The 20,702-nt window shown below is 37.7% G+C and overlaps 1 protein-coding gene across 2 annotated transcripts in view; it reads right to left on the reverse strand.

The window, feature by feature from the left end:
• Positions 1-20,702, reverse strand: part of LOC134538920 (G patch domain-containing protein 1 homolog) — a 138,251-nt gene that overhangs the window by 25,116 nt on the left and 92,433 nt on the right. For both annotated transcript variants that reach the window (XM_063380535.1, XM_063380544.1), the window contains exons 7-8: positions 19,723-19,948; positions 11,522-11,996 (exon numbers count right to left, since the gene is read on the reverse strand). In XM_063380535.1, coding sequence (XP_063236605.1) covers positions 11,529-11,996; positions 19,723-19,948 — 694 coding nt within the window. In that variant the 3' untranslated portion in view covers positions 11,522-11,528. The remainder of the gene's footprint in view (positions 1-11,521; positions 11,997-19,722; positions 19,949-20,702) is intronic.

The raw sequence follows: 20,702 nt of genomic DNA on the forward strand, positions 1-20,702 counted from the left end.
GTTGCTCCAATTGTAGCACGGCCTTACACTTCCCATAAGTGAAAGTTTTCAAAAATGTTCTAATGATTGTGTGAAACTTAACCTAACCATCGCGCCTACAAGCCTAAATTATATTTATTGTTTTTTATTGACTCGTGAATGCTGCAGGCCACAGCTAACTCGTTCGGTCCAAAATAATCATTGGAACCACCAAACTGTTTGTGCAAAAGTCATGTTCCTTTGTCGTAAACGGTACATAATCTCCGATCTTTCTGCAATTAAAATTTTGTTGCAGAATAACAGTGATTTTTTTCCCTGCCATGTTAGTGTTAATTTAGGCGTACTTTTACTGAGCAAACACTCACATTGTCAGTCAAAAATTCATCTTCTAAAGGTATGTGGCCTTAAAATATTACTTCTTATAGTTATACCATTGAATATATATAACTTATAGAAGTCGCGAGGGGATAGGATTTATTATTCCAATTTTCGGATCCAAAACTGTGGTAGTTGTTAGCTCCGCCGCTAGACAGCTCTTCTTTCCACAAGAGGGTACTCGTAGTTACCAGGGCGCTGTAGCGTCGCTTTTTTCAAGGTCGTGCGCGTAATTCTCTGTCTCACTCTATCGAGAGGCGGTGCCTTTTGAGGAAATCCGAGCGCTTAGATACGGGCGGGCGCAACTGAATTGGAGGAGTACGGCCACCGAAAAAAAAAAGTGCGGTTAAAAGATGCCAACATCAAAAAATAAGTTTTAATTATAAGAAAACTACAGAAATTTCTTAAACGTAATAACGTAAAAAAAAATACTGACATTCGTAGTTCAGAATTTATAAAATGTTGTGTTAACGGAGTGGCGCATTGAGTAAAATGGCAAAACATAATTTGGAATAATTCTTGACAACGTTGAATGATTTTGGTAGCTATGAAACAACTATGGCTGCGATGACTGTTCAAACGCGTGCACGTGTTGTTATTGGTAACTGAAACTAATGGTATGATGTCATACTTTGTGGCTATGCAGTTTATAAATTTTTTAACATAAGATGAAGCATTTTTACATAATGTTTTGGTTGTTTCGTAATTCAAAATAAATAATCTTAAACGTTATATGGTGAATATTCCCAGTAACGAATGACCACAAAAAAAAATCAATTTTGCCAACATAGATCTGAAAAGTTAACGATTTACTATGTTAAGTTGCTTATAAATAACGCACATTTCCCGGATCTCCAAAGAAAATAAGAGTTTGTGTTATAGCATTGAGTTGCCACTCTTTATATTCCTTGCTTTGAGGTTAGATACACAAGTTATGCTCGTAAAAACGATGCGCAAGTATTTTGAATACAAATATATTTTATTTTAATAACCGAAAGGTAAATATTATTTCCATGAAATATAATACAATTCTTTAAACACAGACAACATATAAGAGCTATTTTTTGTTTATTATTTCATCTGGCGTGATAAATATTATATTTTAAAAACAGTTTGTGGATTTTTAATATAAAATAAATATTTATTTATGACATCAATTTAAGTTGTTCAAAAAATTCACTTTTACTTTAGTATGAATTCAACCAAATTCATGTTATTCAGGGCAGAAAATTAGAAACTACCAAAAAAAGATTATTTACGTTGCTGTTTTGTGTAAATCTGTGCACGGACTTAGTAAGTGATATATTTATAATTCCTAATTTTAGCAACCCATTTTAACACAAGATAAAAAGGATTTTATACTAAAAATTATTATGTTAAACCATTAATTAAAAGGAAACATGTATGAATAATCTATTTAAATTTGCATTTGAACAGTGAATATTATTTTGCAATAATAAATATATTTTATCATCGTATATTACGGATGAAAAGTTTGTATTTCCATCTAATCCGAAGTATTATGACACAGTTAATTAAATTGCTTTACAAGTTTTTATTCACATGAAAATCATTAAAAATTGGTTGGGAAGTTATATAAATATACAAAAACAAATCATTATACATACAATTTTATTATCTTAGTGGATTTAAATTAATGGTGTCCCAGTGACTACTGCGAAGAAAAAAGTCTTGCGAAAGGTTTCCTCGTAATTGAAATTCGTCAAGAAAAATCTATCTCTCATTTTTGGTGACATTTCTGACAAGTGGTACGATGAAATTTGAGACTGACAAATGAATGTTGTGAAGCAATAAACAAAATATCACATTCGTGAACTACAAAAGTATAGTTGTTTTTATTTTATAGTAAAAGTGTATCTAATAACCCGTGGCTTTGCTCACGTAATTTCCGGGTATTGCTGATATTCTACCATTTTAAGTAAAGTATGTATTAAATTCCAAAGATTATTGAAGAATTATACACAAAGAACTGTCAAGTAAAGAACATATTTAATAAATAAAAATATTTTTACGACTTATTTTTAATTAGTTTAGCGTAAGCCTATTTTAACTTTTATTTAAAATTAAGAACCTACTTATTTTCTATCTCCCGGTTTAGTGACTTTGAGAATATATTTTTCCTTGATGAAATCTTAACTCTTTTCCATCTGACGAAGAAGCCAATTAAAAAATAAACTAAGACTCGCGCACTTATTGTATGTTAAGACTGCCATCGTTTTAAATTACTGTAATTTTTTTAGTTATAGTCATGCTTAGGATAATAACATAATATGCCTTATTACGCATACATTTCAGTATTCATGAAACCAATGCATTTTTTTTTTAAATGTAGAGCAGTTACCAAATTTCTTATCTCGAATATTGATTTATTTGGTATGGCTAGTATTACTTAACTAAATTTTTGAATTTTCACTGATGTACTCTTTTCCCCTTTCTATGTGATTAGAAAATATAGTAATATATGTAAACCAATTAAACCAAAATCATCCTGAATTTTTATTACCGAAAAAAGTTAAATACAAAAAATGTTAATATGCGTATTTTATTATATATATATATATATATATCTTGCCAATACTGATTTAGTGGGTTCCATATTTTTTTATTTTAAAAAATAATATCCACCCCTTTTACTACTTAATAGATAACATTGAATAAGAGAAGGTTGTTTAAGGTATGTTGATTTTCCTTGCCAATATCTAAAAGTAAAGTTGTACAAACGCGAAATATAGTTTAAATAAGTATTTTACTTTTAAAATAAAACCATATTTTGAACGGAACACTGACTATTGGCCCAATACAAAGTTTTAATAGCTAATTTTCACTTCATTGGGTACAGAATCCCATCATTCAGTGATTTCCCTGGCTAGCTTCTTTTGGGATTTCATCATTCTCAAACGACGGTAAGGGAAGCTCCTCTTCAAGGTCGCCTAACGATGCTGATAAGACCTGCCGGGTAATTTGAATCGTGGGTCTGGGATTTTTGAGGGGGGGGGGGGGGGTGAAGGATGATGTCACGACTGGGCTGGTTAACCTAGTTCTGCCAAATACCGCCAGGGGCGTATACGGCCGATACACAGCGATGAAAGCGATCGCAGCGGCGGAGCTTGGAACTACAACAATTCTTCTGAGAAACCGGACAGAAAATTTAACCTGGGCTCGCGACTTCTATACATTATATATATTCAATGGTTATACTAGTGATGGCCCGATATTCGATATTCGATATCGGAGATCGGTAATATCGCCACATTTTTCAATATCGGACATCGGTAAATACTTGCGATATTTTGATAACCGATGTTTGCTCTCGCCAATAATACTTCTCACATAACCTTAACCGTAATTCCGAGCTTATTTTCCGCGGGCAATTTATCTTTCTTCACGTCACCATATTACCTAGTAATTCCAAGCATATTTTCCACTGAAACAATTTCAAGATTTCAAGCCTATTTCTTCTTTCTGATACTGCAATGCATCCCGACGGTACAATTCTTCCATGTGTACACAAATCCCAGTCATTAGTGCATATTTATTCATTTCAGATATGTATTCGCAAAATGTTTTCGCTTAATGAATTTTCGAAGTTCACTATGTGTACATAAATTGAAAACATAAACTAAAATAATTACGATATTTAATTTAATAAGTGGTGTAGCCGTAAGTAAATATGTAGAAGAATAAAGTTGCTGCTTGATATAACAGACATTTTCTTTCCGTGTCGTTTCATGGTCGCCAACTGCTGTTCTATACAAAAACGTTACATAAGTTTTTACAAAAGCTAAAATATGAAACGTGTTTAAGTAGGGCAAGTTGCAGCAAAGGTATTATGTTGGCTATATTGAGTGCATTGCCAACAACATAAATAAAGATGTGTGGTTTTATAAACTCTGAAGTACGTTTCAAAGTTGTATTGAAATTACTTTTCACGTATTTTTAACGTGTTTTTGCACCAATAAATGAAGTGATACACTTGAACAATGGTCACAAAATTTGCTACCTGAAGACCTTCCTTTCTAGAGTGTCATTTACCGTGATGAAATTTTACAAAGGGTACAAAAGTTTGATGTTTTTCGGCGGTAGCCTACAACTCACGTAGTTTAGGTTCCCTACCACGTTCGTGCAACTTCAGATTTCTCTCAAAAATTTAAATTAAAAAAATCGAAGTGTTAGGTTAGGTTAGGTCAGTCACAACATGCTTGAACTTCTGATTTAGCGGCTGAAGTGGCGTTAATAAACTTCGGAAATCTTCGGAAATTCTTGCAGGGAACCGAAACTAAGTGAGTTGTGGGCTTCCCGTTTTTCGGACGGTATTTTTCGTAGATTACAGTTGAGGCACTGGACTCAGTACATGCAGTGGCTTGTAATTAATACATTCTAAGCAAATACACTAGAGACTAATACCGGACAGCTACAAGATTTGTCAACATTTCTCCACAAAAATCTGAAATTTGTTTCCTTGTAGTTACAATATGTTTTTTGCATACTGTAGGTCATACCTACACCAGAATATTGCTTTATCTGGCCTTGAAAAACAATTTAATTTTTTAAGACCTTGAATTTAGAGAGCTTATTTGTAGGCCATTATGATAAATTCATTATTAGCTTTCATTTAATGTGAATTTACTATATTTTACAATTAATAAAAAAATATACATTCACATATAAGTAGGGACCTGAAAAAATCGCGATCGCGATAAACCCGAAAAATAACGCGAATTTTGATGTTTTGAAGCTAAAATGCGATTTTCTCATTTTTTCCGTCTTTGTCACGAATTTCAACACAAAAGCATGAATGTTACGTTTCTTTTCCCCAATACCAAGAACCATCACGGTATCTTCACATGCTGGGCCGAGGGTTCGAACAGCTTAGTTGAAAAACTACACGCTTTGTCTTTAAAATGCGTTACTTGTGCCAGTTTTGGCCACTGTTATTTTTCTTTATGGCTTTTGAAATGTTTACAGAGGGCTGGAAGAGCTTAGTTGAGAAACTACACGTTTTGCGTCTAATGTGCGTTACTTATGTCAGTTTTGACCTCTTCTTGTTTTTCTTTGTGGCTTTTGAAATGTCGGCAGAGTGCTGGGTGAGTAAGCTTGGTTGAAAAACAACACGCTTTGCTTCTAAACTGTGTTACTTATGCCTGTTTTGACGCTGTTGGTTTTACTGCCTTGGAAATGTCTCCGTGAAGCTGTAGCGAGAGGGGACAGGGGGGTGACAGGTGACGACACTTTGGACTTTCCCTGAAAAGGATTTACGATTTGGGGGGGGGGAGGGAGGGAGGGAGACAGCGCTAATGGAACTCGCCACAGGATGCCTCAGCCTTCCTCCTTGCTTTGTTACTGCCGTGAAAGGCCGCCCCCTCCCCTTGTCGAACATCTATCTTTCCTCCGCTGCCCCCTCCCCTTGCCTAACATCTATCTTTCCTCCGGCGCTCCACATCCTCTGTTTATATGTTAGCACTCAGAACGTCTTTTATGCTGCAGGCGACCAAACTATTTTTTTTATAGCTGCCTGCTTGTTGTTTTAATATACCCTTGTAAACATTGCCGTTATCAACATTTCCAGGCTTAAATGTTAATTGCTCCACATAAGAAATGCCAAAAAATGTGGTTAGTGCAAGGCAACGAGCTGATGAGTTCAAAAGTGATGGTATTTATGCATCCGATGCTGTTACACTAATGTGTAAATACTGTAACTGCAGAGTTACATTTGAGAGAAAAGATTCTGTGGCAAAGCACATAAAAAGTGACAAACATGTGAATGCCAAGCAAAAATTCTCTAGTGGTCCTTCCGATAGGAAATTGCAGACATCTGTTGTTGAAAATTTCAACAGTGTCAAACGGCGAAAGATAGACATTGAAAACTTGGCACTGAAGACAACTGAGGCGTTCGCGAAAGCAAATATACCCCTGGAAAAATTGGAAGATCCAAACATAAAATTGTGGTTGAATGAATTCATTGAAGGTGAGAAGTTTTTAAATTTACTTTATTATGTAGTTCCAGTTATAATGTGGTTATAAAATCCATAATTAGAATGATGCATTTCTTATTCAAACCTGTGTTTATTATGTAGTTCAAGAAATCATAGAATAACTTGATTTTAGTATGTCAATTAATTATATTTTAGATTGTAGTGCATAAAACATAGCTGTATATGCTATACAAAATGTATTTTATAAAAAGTATCATCTGTAAATAAAATAATTATCTGACTTTTCTTTTGGTTTTAGGTGGTGGAGATTTACCATGTGTAAAAACTCTAAGGGAGAAATATACACCTCAGTTGGCAGAACAACACTTCAACAAAGTCAAAGATGTTGCATCAGAAAATCCTTTGTATATACTATGTGATGAAACCACTGACAGCAAGGGAAGGTGTGTTTTTGTAATACTGTTTCAAGTTAATACAGCAATATTTGATACTGCAAAACTTCTAGTTTCTTCCGTTAGTTTCTTGCAGAAGGCAGACGCTACAACTTGTGCTCAGGCTATAACAGACTGTATTAGCAAGTATGGTGTTAAGTACCAGAATATCATGGGACTCGTAACTGATTCTGCCAGATACATGACCAAATGTGTCACAAGTCTGCAAGTGTTGTTTGGTGATCATGTTGCTCACATCCAGTGCTGGGCTCACAAACTCTCCCTTGTCGGAAACGTGCTTAGTAGTGAACTTACTGAAGTAAACTCTGCTGTGGTGAATGTGAAGTCTGCATTCCTAAACACCAGGAAAAGAAAGCACCTGTTCCTCAAGTACTTGGAAGAAAAAACATCACAGCCTGCTTCGCCATTTCCAGTGCCTGTCATAACTCGCTGGAATTCCTGGTTCAAGTCTGTGTTTTATCTGGCTGAGAACTTTGTTCACATAATTGCATTTTTCAGGGGGTATGAGCTTCAGGAGGTGGGTAATGCTGGTATCAGGTACTTGTCTTCATTATCTGACAAGGATGTTAACATTATTTTAGCTCAGTGTGTGTTCATCAGACATCATGCAGCTGATCTCGTGAACCTTCTGACCAAACTTGAAGGTTCAAAGTATCCAACAGGTCATACTCTGTATGGTGATGTTGAGTGTATCCGTAAAGATTTTGAGTGTGTATCAAAGGGTGTGTTTTGTTCTGCTTTTGAAAATGCTACCCGTAACTTAAATACTAGTGACCAAGCTCGTGCTAGGCACGAATGCCAAAAGGCTACAGCTTTGAGCATGGACAAAATGCAAATGTTGTTGAACAATGACCCTTCTGCGGCAGTATTTAAGGCTTTAAATAAGTGTTTCAACCCAAAGAACATCATCCTTAACAAGACAGAAGATGTTATTTCAGTAATGAAATCCATTCCTGAACTCAGTAATTTACAGAACACTGAACTTTTCAAGGGTTACGAAGCCCTGAAAGAAGATGTGCAAGAGATTTGCAAGACTGAAAATCATGTAGATATGTTGAAAGTGCTGACTTCTCAAAGTATAAATTACCATAATTTTGCATTAGCAGCCCTCCGTGCTGTTTACAGACCGACAAACAATGTTGACAGTGAACGTTTACTTAGTCACTACAACTTAGTTGTCACAGACAGAAGGCAAAACCTGAAAGAAAGAAATGTTGAAGTGTTCACTATGCTGTCATTTGATGACTGAATTCCTGATTTATAATTTGAATATTTATGAACATTTACTTTTTTTTAAAAATAGGATAAAACAATTACTTACAAAACAAAATTTCTGTAAAGTTATTTATAAACATTAGTTTACGGTTTGACCTTTAAATGCCGTCAAATAAAAATGAAAAAAATAAAAATAATAACCTCGCTTTTTGTTGCGAATTTTGTAAAAAATAACACCGCTTTTAAGAAAAAATAACCTCCCTTTTTTCAGGTCTCTACATATAAGTATGTTTTATTAATATTTAACATTTTTCATTATTGTTTCTAACAATACTCCAGAACCACAATTTTATAGAATCAGTGTTAGAAATGAGATAGGCCTATTAACAGAATATCGGAATATCGGGTATCGGTTATCGGATCGGTAAATTTGGAAATATCGGAATCGGTATCGGTATCGGGTTTTTGGATATCGGGCCATCACTAAGTTATACACTTTCCATAAAAATATTTTTAAATATGTACTGCTAGGAATATATTTTCATTATGTTTTGTAGGCTAATACCACAGTCTTTAATATTCTCTTTTATAGGTGGTATAAAATAATCAAAATGATTACTGTACAATATTTTAATTTTTTACAGTTTCATTTGTTGCTTATTTGAAATTGATTTTATTTACCATGTAAATAATTGACTGCACTATTGGAACAGTTTTTGTATAAACTATTAACATATTTTTCAATTTTTATAATGAGTTAATTTACTGTGATTAGTAATGTAACTAGTAGTATGATGCTCTACAGAATACCTCAATTATTGAATTGTATTATATAAGTTAAGAATTTATTCTAAATGAATTATTTGTATTAATACTTGTATTTTAAATATATTTGATTAAGTGGACCATGATATAACAAGACAACCATCTAAGGACTCTTAGCAGTAAAGTGCAAATATTCAAGCTCGACTTAAGTGTCAAAGATTCAAATGAAAATTCAGACTCGAATCGACTCGACATGAATTTATGATCTACAAACGCGACTCGAATCGACTCGAACTAATTATTGTAAAATTCGACTCGATCGACTCGACTTAAAAATTTGCAGGTTCATACATCTCTAGTTTTAGGCCAATTCCTGATCTGATTAGCACACCAACACAGAATATTGAAGAGCATGAAGCTAGTGTATTATTGGTGTGTAAATTTTGCTACTAAATCAAGGTTTATTTTGCAACTTACATAAGTTGCTATGTTAATGGTTCTATATATTGTAGCGTTTAGGGCCGCTACAATTGAAATGTGCGCGTCATCGCGGGCCTCCAGCACGCCGCTTCCCTCATCCTTCTCCCTCCTTCCCCCCCCCCCCTCCTAGTGTTTGTTCAATTTGTACTCGTTTCCCCACCCTTTCAATATGCGCATGCGCGCGCTGCGGCGCGAGTTTATAAATTCAGCTGCAGCCATGTTGAGGGCCTTCTTCTACTGGTTGCCTTTGTCAGGCTTGGTCGTCAGCAGTAGCTGACCTGTTGTTATTTCACTAGCATGTAGTCCGAGAGCTTCGACTTAGTCTTCGTGCCTGTGCGACCTCAGGGGAGAAATGTAAGTTGGATCGAGTCGTCAGTGAGGCGGTGGCCCTCACCCTAATGTAGAATCAGTTATGTTTGAATTTGTACTGTCTAAATTCCTTTTCGGCCGCCACCATCAAAAATTTTTTTGGATTTCTGCTTTAAATTTAACTTAACCTTCGCTTCCGTTTTTCTGTTTGTAACTGTCTCCCCCTGAGACGTCGTCACACGTAATTGTTTGTTAAAGTTTTTTAAAGAGTAATGTAACTTCTTTCTTTCGTGTACCTGCACTTTGAAGTAGTTTTGTAAATTCAATTTTTGTAATATAACTTCATTCGTGGAAATTATGTTCCTTTATGACGATCGTTGATTGGATCGTTTACTGTGTAGCCGGCTTATCCATTCAAATTATAATAAATTTAATATAATAATAATTTATAATAAATTATAAAACTAACTCGTTGAAAGACATGTTGAAAGAAATGTTAACGTAATATTAATCTTGAATTAATATTGAATTTGTTCTTGCTTTTTGTATTCAAATTTGCATTGTTTAAACTTAACATTATCAGAAATGTTAACTTAATATTAATCTTGAATTAATATTGAATTGAATAAAGTGTCTGTGTACCTGAAACCATTTACCTTGCTTACCTAACTGCTCCAGTCACGTAAACCCCAGTCCTAGCCAGGTTCTGGTCTCCCTCCAACCCTAATAGGCCCCCACCTATTACAATATTATAACCATTACTAGAAGAGATTGGTCAGCCTTCTTATTTATTTACCGTATTCACTCGCGTAATGTCCGCCCTCGCATAATGTCCGCACCCTTTATTTATATATCCTTAAAAGAAAAAATTAAAAATTCGCATAATGTCCGCACCAGTCGTCTACGGCGGGCAACACAACTTTGGCCACCCCTAAAGGACGCAGTACGAATGGAAAGTTGAGGGCTCTGTTAACAATGCCGTGACCTTGAGCTGTCCTTTCTCTCCTGTTCTGAAAGGGTGGGGAAATTCGTTGAACTGAACAAAGCACGGTCAAAGGCCCCGCCCGCGTATAAGCCCCCCTCCTTGTTTTGTAAACATTTTTGAGAAAAATTTAAAAACGTGTTTTTCTGGGTTTATCTGAGGGCAGGGCAGCTTGGCATGCATCAAACAACAAGCCATGTATTGTGAGCGGCGGGAGGTGATTTTGTAAGTGTCCGTTCTCAGTAAGACCGTCATGAGGCATGCCAGACGTAAGCAGTTAGTCCTATCTCAAACGACATAAAGATAAAGAAAGCTGGTCTCGCGCGCTGCCGCTGTGTTGATGTGGAGTGTTGTCCGTGAAGAAGAGGGGAAGTGAAGGAGGAAGGGAAGTGGGTCAAGGATTCTAACACTCCTTTGTCTGGTTGGCGGGCTAGCTGGCAGGAGGGAGGTTAAGCCACGCCTCTGCCTCTCTCCCCTCCTCCTGCAACAGCGCTGCCTCTGCCTCTCTCCCCCCCTTGTCATAGCACTGCCTCTCCCCCCTGCGGAGTCGTTGCCTCTCTCTTCCTCTTGCCGCGTCGCTGCCTCCCCCGCCCTACCTCATTAGAACAAAGACGCACGACTTGAATAGAACACAAAATTTTGTATTTTTGTATTTTTCCTCGCATAATGTCCGCACCCCATTTTTTGGGCCAAAAATGTGGTCAAATTACTGCGGACATTACGCGAGCGATTACGGTATTAGCAATTTTGGGACTGAATCAAAAAGGCATTTCAGAATTGCTTAAGTATTGCTAATCAACTATTGAAAATTTTTAATGAACATCATCATTTACTGGTTGTCAACGAAAATGTGAAACATATGCATTTTTAACCAAAAAAGATCAAATTTCACATAAAAATTTGCATTATCGCAAATGTGATTAATTCATGTCCCTACACATCACGCATAGACACTTAAAAGGAAGCGTGAAAGAGGAAGGGGACAAAGTAGAAATAGCTTGTGAGCATACCTCAGACTCAGCGCTTTCGCTTCTTCTTCTTCTTATGCTTCTCCTTCTTGTGTTTCTTGTGCTTGGAAACCTTGCGGTGCAGTTTGTCGGCTGTGCGCTCCCGCCACGTGACGGTGGCTCCCACCACGCTGGGCAACGCAAGCCGTGCAGGGGCAGGAATATCGGCCGGGGCTGGTGGAGGGGGGCCGCTGGGCAGGCGCGGCCCGTACATCTCCGCGTCCAGCGCACATTCCTCTTCCTTAACGGCCACGGGCTGGGACTCCACATCCTCAGACACCGTGGGGCTCGGCCTCACCGCGTTGATGGCATCCAGATCGAGGTTGGCGAACACCCCGCGTGGCGGGGACGTGTTGCGCAGCACAGCGCCAACCCCAGCATCGCCCGTCTCCGAGCCGGAGTCCTCGTCGTCGCTGCTGCTCAGGAAGATGGCTTTGAACAGGTCCACCTTCTCAGGCGGATCGGGGAACTCCAACGCCTGAGCACACGACCCCACTCAGCACTGCATCGCCAGCTGAGTAGCACTTATACATATCCTCTTGCTTCAGTACATACATAGGTAGTATTGTAGGGGCTTGTTAAGTATGTTCATAAACACCTGTCAATACAAATGTTATCCTGATACATAGTTTATAGCACAAGCCATTAAGCAATCCATCAATTGAACTGAGGGCACTCTCACTTAGTAGTGGCGCATGAGCTTGTGGTTTCTCTGTCGAACTTAGTGAAGTTAATATTATAAGTTTTCAATCAGTTTCTGGTGAATTCTCCTCGACTGAAATAACTAATGACAACCAAAATAGTACCACTTATACAAATATACATTTCAAAACAAGTTTTTATGTTTGCATTCAAAGCAATATCCTATTTCAATACCAAGACTGTCATATAAATACTGTTTGAAGTTTCAATGGTTTACTCAGATCCACTATTTTTCCATAAATTCAACCGCAAAATAAGATATATGTATTCAAAAATAATTATAGTTTCAATTAAGTTTCTGACTAGGCTGTGCAAATATTATTATTTTTTTAATTGAATACAAATACATGCGTATTCTCTAATATCAACATCAAATTTGAATAGTAAAAATTAAAATTAGAATCCCACAAAAAAATTGTTCACATCACGTAACAAAATACACAGGGAAAGAAAAAGTAAATGTGTACTGGGAAATAAAGAAAAATGATACTAAAATGAAAAGTTGGTTAGGTTAATTATATGTAAAATATCTGTTAAAATAATTCAATTATGAAATAAAAAATTATGTTTTCAATTATGCAGATAACATTTTTAACCTAACCAAACAATCTAACTTTCACTTCAGTTCCTTTTCTCTTAATTTTTCAGAATCAGCTACTCTATCTATTGATCCAAAAATTTTTTGCAAACTGCAACATACCATGAAATCCAATGCAATCCATTTCAAGAAAAACATTATTATTTTTTTTTTTTTTTTAAATTCTGTATTGCCAAATTAATGTTTATATGAGCTCTTATTTACATATTTAAACCTTAGCTATTTACACATTTTTGTTTATGACAGCCAGGTAAACTTTAACTTTCAACAATATTATAAACACAATTTCTGCTAATTTCATCTGGAATTCGAAACCATTATTTAAGTTTTATATATTTTTTGAGTCATAATATCAGTTTTGTCATTGATACATACAGCAAGAAAGATGCTACTGTGTCAAATGGTGTTAGACTTATTGTGACTATTGATTTGTACGCTGCTTCTTTTAATGACCTTTGCCAGTGTTTTGTGGTGCCATGGTTGTTAAATTTTTTTTCTATTTTCCCACTTCTGGTGTGTCACGTTTGAAATGACAAATACATATACAATTTTTTTAAAGGTTAATGCGATGCGATTTTTCCCATACTGTTTAGCGAGACAGTAATAAAACAAATATTGATTGCTTGTTGCATGTTCAAAATGCTGGTTAATGTTTATGGTTGTGATTCATAAGTCCCATTGAATCATCAATAAAGGGTATTTATATCACACAAATGACTTAACCTTAACAGTGAACGTTGATATATAACACACTCATGAGGTATGCTATGTCAAATATTCATAAGTAAATGAGTATACATATTTTATTTTTGGTATTCGTATTCAAAAATTTGAATATTCGCACAGGCCTTTTACTGACCAATTTGAATTCTGGTATTATAGATGAGAATCTTGAATGTCAGAATGATCTCATTGAATCAAAAACAAATTAAATATTATCATCAAACTAGGTAGCTCAGAAAAAACAAGGATTTTCTATCAACAGAAAGTTACAAAACAGGACCTCTAGTTAGCTAGTGAATCATATAATTTAATTTATATGTTTAAAATCATGTAAATTTATTGGTGAAGCCATTCCTAGTGTCAAAACAACACTAAAATTAAAATTTAACCCCAGATTCAAATTGGTGAATTAATGTGCAGTGTACTGTTCCAGCATGTGGATACATCCTGTATAATTCTGTGTTGAGGAAGATCAAGCTGTTGTTGGCACTGCTTCAATATTTTTGTATTTTTGTAAGAATGTTTGAAACTAGAGACAATCTTTTTGCATTTGGGCACTAGCTGGTTCTTTACAATAGGATTATCTACAAATGCCTTTCTCATTACAACTTGGAGAAGATGTGCAGCACACGTACCGGAACAAACATGGAATTATCGAGTGCCTTGGTGATGTCGGTTCCACCATCCCTCACAACTGCAACTACCTTTGTTGCCAAGCCCCATTCATTAAGTAAATCTGAAAGAAAGTGGCGAATGTTGTCCCCAGTATGACTAATTTCTTTGAATGGTACTACTTCAATAACTTTCTGACAGAGTTCCAAGGTACCATTTTTCTTTAGATAAAAATGAACAGTCAATACAAGATAATCATTAACAGCACATGAAGTCCAAAAGTCCGTAGTTACAGCAACATGCTTCACTTCTCCCAGCTCTTCCATGACACTTATATGAAGATCTCTGTACATTTTTCCAGATATTTATTTGATAACACTTTTCTTGAAGGAAGAGTGTACCTAGGCTCTAAATGGTTAATCAGTCTTTTAAAACCTTTGTTTTCAACTACTGAAAGTGGCTGCATATCTAAGCAAACCATTTCAGTTATGAGCATAGCTATCTTTTGGGCCCTGCAATCACGTGGTTTGAACTTGGAAACTTTGTCATAATCTTGAGCTAATGTTGGCTGGTTTACAGCAGATGTACCGTATTTAATCGCATAATGTCCGCCATCGCATAATGTCCGCACATTTCTTTTTAAATACTTGAAATGGAATTTTTAAAAATCAGCATAAAGTCCTCACCAGACAAAGCAACCTTGGCCACCCCTAAAAGGCACAGTAACGAAATGGAAATTTACCGACGCTGTCAACAATGCTTTGACCTTAAGTTGTTCATTTCTCCAGAGCGGTCGCTGAGAGGGTTTGTAGCGTGGTGCAACCGTCCGGACTCAGAAACTCGCACTCTACTGTGCAGCTGCCTGCGACGTCATGCGAGTTGCAAGGGAATGGGCTATATATAGCACAAGCCAGTACACGTCCCACCCGCAAACGCGCGGACAAAGCAGCTGCAACTCACACTACGTCACAAAGCAGGGGAGGTAGTGGAGAAGTGGTGGGGGTACATGCGCACGGTTTCACCTTCTCAATACTCCCACCACGGTTAGTTGGGAGAGGGAAAGGGAAAGGTCACTGGACTACTAGGTAATAAAATTAACTGTAAATGCAGCGGACCCGTGCCGACGTAGGGCAGGAGTTATTTCAAGAGTATTATTAGTGTAGGTATGTGATGGGGAAGTACAAGTCCTTCATTGCACAGTTCAAGTTGCAAGTCGTCCGTTTTGCTGAAGAGCATGGAAACAGGGCAGCTGAATGTGAATTTGACATCCAAGAGAAAAGTGTGCGGCAGTGGCGAAAATTGAAAGAACAGTTACAATCAACAAATGCAATGAGGCGTGCATTTTGGGGGCCAAAGACTGGAAAGTTTCCAGAGCTTGACGCTCAAGTTCTGAACTTCATCCGCAAGTTAAGAAATAATGCCTGCACAGTCTCGCATGAAATGGTACAGGTTAAGGCCCGGGAAATTGCTCGTTCTTTGAACATACCACATACAGAATTCAAGGCCAGTCGTGGATGGGTCACATGGTTTATGAGGAGAGAAAACCTTCCTCTGCGACGCAAAACATCCTTGGCCAAAGGTTGCCTAAGGAATACAATGAAAAGTTGCTGCAATTTCAGCGATTCGTTATTAGGCAGAGAAAAACTCAAGATTACCTGCTTTCGCAAATAGGTAATGCGGACCAAACCCCAGTTTATTTTGAAATGCCACAGTGTACAACAATAAGTCAGAAGGGATTATCAAGTGATACTGTTTGCACAACTGGCAATGAGAAGTTGCGCTGTACTGTTATGCTTGCAGTGACAGCTGACGGGCGGAAACTGCTGCCGTACATAATTTTCAAAAGGAAGACGATACCAAAAGGTAGTTTCCCATCTGGTGTGCATGTACGTGTCCAAGAGAAAGGCTGAATGGACACCCCACTCGTGAAAGACTGGCTGAAAACAGTGTGGGATCGCCGACCTGGTGCGCTTCTCAAGAAACGATCTCTACTCGTATGGGACAGTTTCCGAGCACATCTCGTTTAAGACGTCAAACGCGACCTAAGTGATGGCAAGACTGACAAAGCTGTCATTCCGGGAGGCCTGACATCTGTCCTGCAGCCCTTAGACGTGTCTATAAACAAGCCGTTTAAGGGACATTTACGTAGACTGTATTTTGAATGGATGGCAGATGACAGTCATGAACTCACTCCAGGGGGCAGACTGGAAAGACCGTCACTAACACAGATATAAGACTAGGTGAAATAAAGTTGGGCACTTATCACTGACACTGTGGTGGTGAAAAGTTTTAAAAAGACTAGCCTCACCATTGCTCTCGACGGGACTGAAGATGATGCTATTTGGGAAGATAGCGATAACGACGACGGGAGCAGCAATACAGAGGACGGTGACAGCGACGAGTCTGAAGTCGAATAGAAATGCTTTGTTGAGCAAGACTGCTACATTCTTTAGTCACTGTCTTTTTTTTTGTGGCGTAAAGTGTTGTTAAAATGCAGACTACCTAGTAGAAATTTTCTGAGGGCTACTACAGTGTCAATTTTTTTAAGTACCTTAAGTTAGGTAGTAATTTTTAATGTACATATGTAAATTTTTCAACATGTTTATCTAACATCGCGTTTACTGAGAGGCTTTAATTTTGTTTTTATGTAAGATATGATACGCAACGTAAAGAAAACGTCAGCTGTAACAGAATGGACATACATAAATTCTTACATGTCAGGAAGACAAGGCTCTGTTTTGTTTTTGTTAAAAATTCCTGCTCAGCCTTTTCCACGCTCTGCACTCCTTCCCCCACTCCAGTCAAGCAGGGCAGGAGGGGACTCGCATGCACAGACGTCTGCCGGTAACTTTTTTTATACACACAGTGGGCAAGGGACAGGGAGGGAGGCTCGCCGGCACCGGCTAATGCAGACATTAGACATCTGCCCTGTGCCGTTAGTGGCCATCTCAATGAAAGATTAAAAAAATATCTTTTCACACAAAGCGTTTATTTTGTGTAGGCTGGCTGTGTCTTCTGAACGTAAGAGCGAACACGCGAGTGAGAGAAGAAAAAAAAAAGAGTGGCGTCTTCCACTAATCGCCGGCACCCAATTATCTCGACACCTGTCACATTTCTCACGTCCGCTGCGGAGGGTTGCCAGTCACCAGTGCTCTGCTAAATAGTGTGCCGCCGTTAATATTTTCAACTGGGCCGAGGGAAGGGTGCCAATTTTACGAAGCAGCGATTTTACTAATGCAATCCGTGGAACCGTGAGCATACGTAAAATCAGGGTACTAGTAAACTAATTATGAGAGAACAATTTTTTTACTCTACACAAAACATAAAATTTTGAGGAAAAAAATTTTTTTAGGACTTACCTCATAATGTCCGCACCCCATTTTTTTTGTCAAAAATGTAGCCAAATTACTGCGGACATTATGCGAGTAAATACAGTAAATCTTATTATTTTCGGCCTGATGCTCATTTCACCATTAGAAGACAAAACTGGTGAAACTCCGATTTTGCTAGAATTACTAGCCTCAGAGTCCGAAAAATTGCCTTGTGGCTCACAATCCTGGAATTCTAGACTATCCACAGCCTGCTTGTGTAAAACTAGTTACTCTTCACAATAATCAGGTGCCTGAACACTTTCACTTCCAGTCATAGTTGGTTTATGAAAGTAATTTTCAATACATTTGGCACTTGTTGAAGGTGTATTTGGCACATGTATGGGTGCGAACATACGTTTAGGATTTTTGATGTTTCCAGTTGCCAAAGAATGTACATTTGATAAATGTTTTTTTTCAAATTGGCTGTGGATTTTGACTCGCCTCTTGAAATAAGTTTATTACACAATAAGCACTTGGCGAACAGTTTATTTGCACTGTCAACAGCAAAATACAGCCACACTTCTGATGCCATTTCTAACAATAAATAAACAACCAAAAAATATTAAAATTAATTTGCAAAGTTTTGACAGCATAATTATATTTTCCAACTGTCAACGAATATTTTGTTTGAAAAGTCAAAAGTAAAATACAACTACACATCCCTGCACCACTTTGCACAAGTAATAAACACACTTTAGCAATAATACTAAATAATAAATGCTATCACGTGTCCGCTGCATCCTCATCCACGCCATTTTATTAACACTAGAAATGTATCACTTCCCAAGCAATTCCATTTGCCTGAAGGGGATAGTTACTAAATATCCCGCTAGATGGCTGCAGGTGCATGGCACTTACATTCCGCAGCATAAAATTTCGGAATGCCGATAATTATTACGGGAACATTTAGGAAACAGTCATCGCTACTATTAAAAACACATAGTATGGAATTTGCACGTTTAATTAGTATTTTTACATCAGTCACGCATACTTGCGTGTCAAAAAGTCTATTAGGTGCCTATTTTAAAAACCAGTGAAACAAATATGGCATCTATCTGTTCACGGGCTTGTTCTGAGGTATATATGTTGTACAGTTGCCCACTCCGATGGCTTATATCCATGGCACCTTCTACTGTTTTGTTTTGATTTAGAAACATATTTTCTTTAGAGATGTGACGGCTTGACGGGAGAATAAAGTATTTTCACATGTAATTTCTTTTAAGGCTACGATTATTACTTTTTCACAGGAGTCCAAACGTGAATTTTTATCCAAATTTGACGTGAATGAGGCCATTTTAATCTACAGTTAAGTTGTATTAAAATACTGTTTTCGAAATGGGTACCGGTACTGACTTTTTATGTGCAGTTCTCGGTGCCGGTTATATTGCTGAGAACTGTAGGAACCGAGAACCGAGAACCGAGAACCGAGAATCGAGAACTGAGAACCGGTACCGACCAATCCCTAATATGTGGTTTAAAATTCAATATGAGATGTATGGTCAAACAAATTAAATTAATGTTTCTGATCTATACTTTTTGGTTCAATCTTTTGTCCGTAAAAAAACTAAATTCCTTGAATTTCAAATGTTAAAAGGATTACTTTTTTTATGTTTTGAATTAGGTAGATTTTGGTTAAATGCTGCTTAATTCCATGATATAACTTGCATTTCAGTGCTATATGGTGTGCTAACTTGCATTTTGGTGTTATATGGTGTACTGACATACTTTCCGGTGTTATATAGCTTTAATCACAATTTGCCATATAATCTTGTCCCTACCCACGAAACAACAGTAACAGGTCTGTCATATGGCACATTCAGCCCAAAGCCGGCTGGATTAGCAATCTTGCTGGATTATCTAAGTTCAAAATAGTTTTAAAGGTAATATCATGTGTGGAAATGTGAATTGTGAAATGTGACATCCTGGAAAACAGAAGGCACCATTCTGAAATTAAAATGGAGAGTAACGATACACTGAGCAAACTAAAAGTATGGAAAGCAGTAATGTAAAATCATAGCCAAGGTCAACAGTTTAAATTTTGACAGAACACCCTTCACTTGAGCAATTCAATTGTTCAATTGGTGACCGGTCACAGATTTTGCCTGACCACAGAATGCTCAACACAAGACTTTCAGTGCACGTATGTATATTAGCAGTCTCTCACAAGTCACGAGCCGGTAGCCTCGGCAGACACTTACGGCAGTGTCCTGGTCGACGTGCACAGTCATGGCAGGATCCAGGGGCACGGGCGCAGTGGAGAGGGCAGGCTCCAACGAAACAGGTGTGACGGGGAGGGCAGGCTCTGAGGAAACAGACGCGTCCACCGCCGGCTCAGACTTCACCTCCACCTTGGGCGCCAGCAGGAACTCAAACGCAGCGAACTTGGGTGTGGGCCTCTTCTCCGCCACCACCTCCACTCCTGACCTGCCACCACACGCAACCGCAAACGGTCCTCAATAGCATACTTTGACAGGAAGAACAAGGGTTTGCTTCACCGTGGGAACCTGCTTCTGAAGTGATGCATGTAGTGCCATGTATACAACTGATTTGGATCCTATGTTAACCATAGAACATTGTAGAACAAAGTAAACTACACCAATACTTCACTTTGCACATCTTCAAATTGCACTAATTCATTTACCACAATGTTAATTTTACTACCCAGTCTTGAGTAGTATGAAAGAGCCACAGGCAATAAAACGAAGTCGGGCAACATCACGGATCTGGTTCAACTCTGTAAACAACAGATGTGCCACAGCATATGGTTACTTGAGCAGGGGGAAGAAATGTGTTCAAGGTTAGACTATGCTATCATCTGTACAACAAACATCAGCTACGGCGAGTTCTGTTGTGGCTGAGTGTAAAGGACCAAATGTTTTTAGGTCAACGCATATGTGGCCAGGCTGTACCGTTGTCTCCCGGCCACAGACCGAGCCTACCAGCAGGTAGGAGGAACTTGCACACACAAACATCTCCCAGTACCTGTAAGTGCGCAAGCAGCTGCAGTTGGAATCATAGCTTCCATGCAAGAGGGTAATAAATCATGTTCAGTAGTTCTAAAAAACATTAAACTATTTATCTTGAGACAAAAATTAAAGTACTATGTCATGCAGATTGCCATGCATATCTGCTATTGATTTGTTTAGCAACTTTTATAAGAGTTACAAGTTAAATGTTT

Source organism: Bacillus rossius, chromosome 1 (assembly GCF_032445375.1).
Source record: "Bacillus rossius redtenbacheri isolate Brsri chromosome 1, Brsri_v3, whole genome shotgun sequence".
NCBI classification, from domain to species: domain Eukaryota; kingdom Metazoa; phylum Arthropoda; class Insecta; order Phasmatodea; family Bacillidae; genus Bacillus; species Bacillus rossius.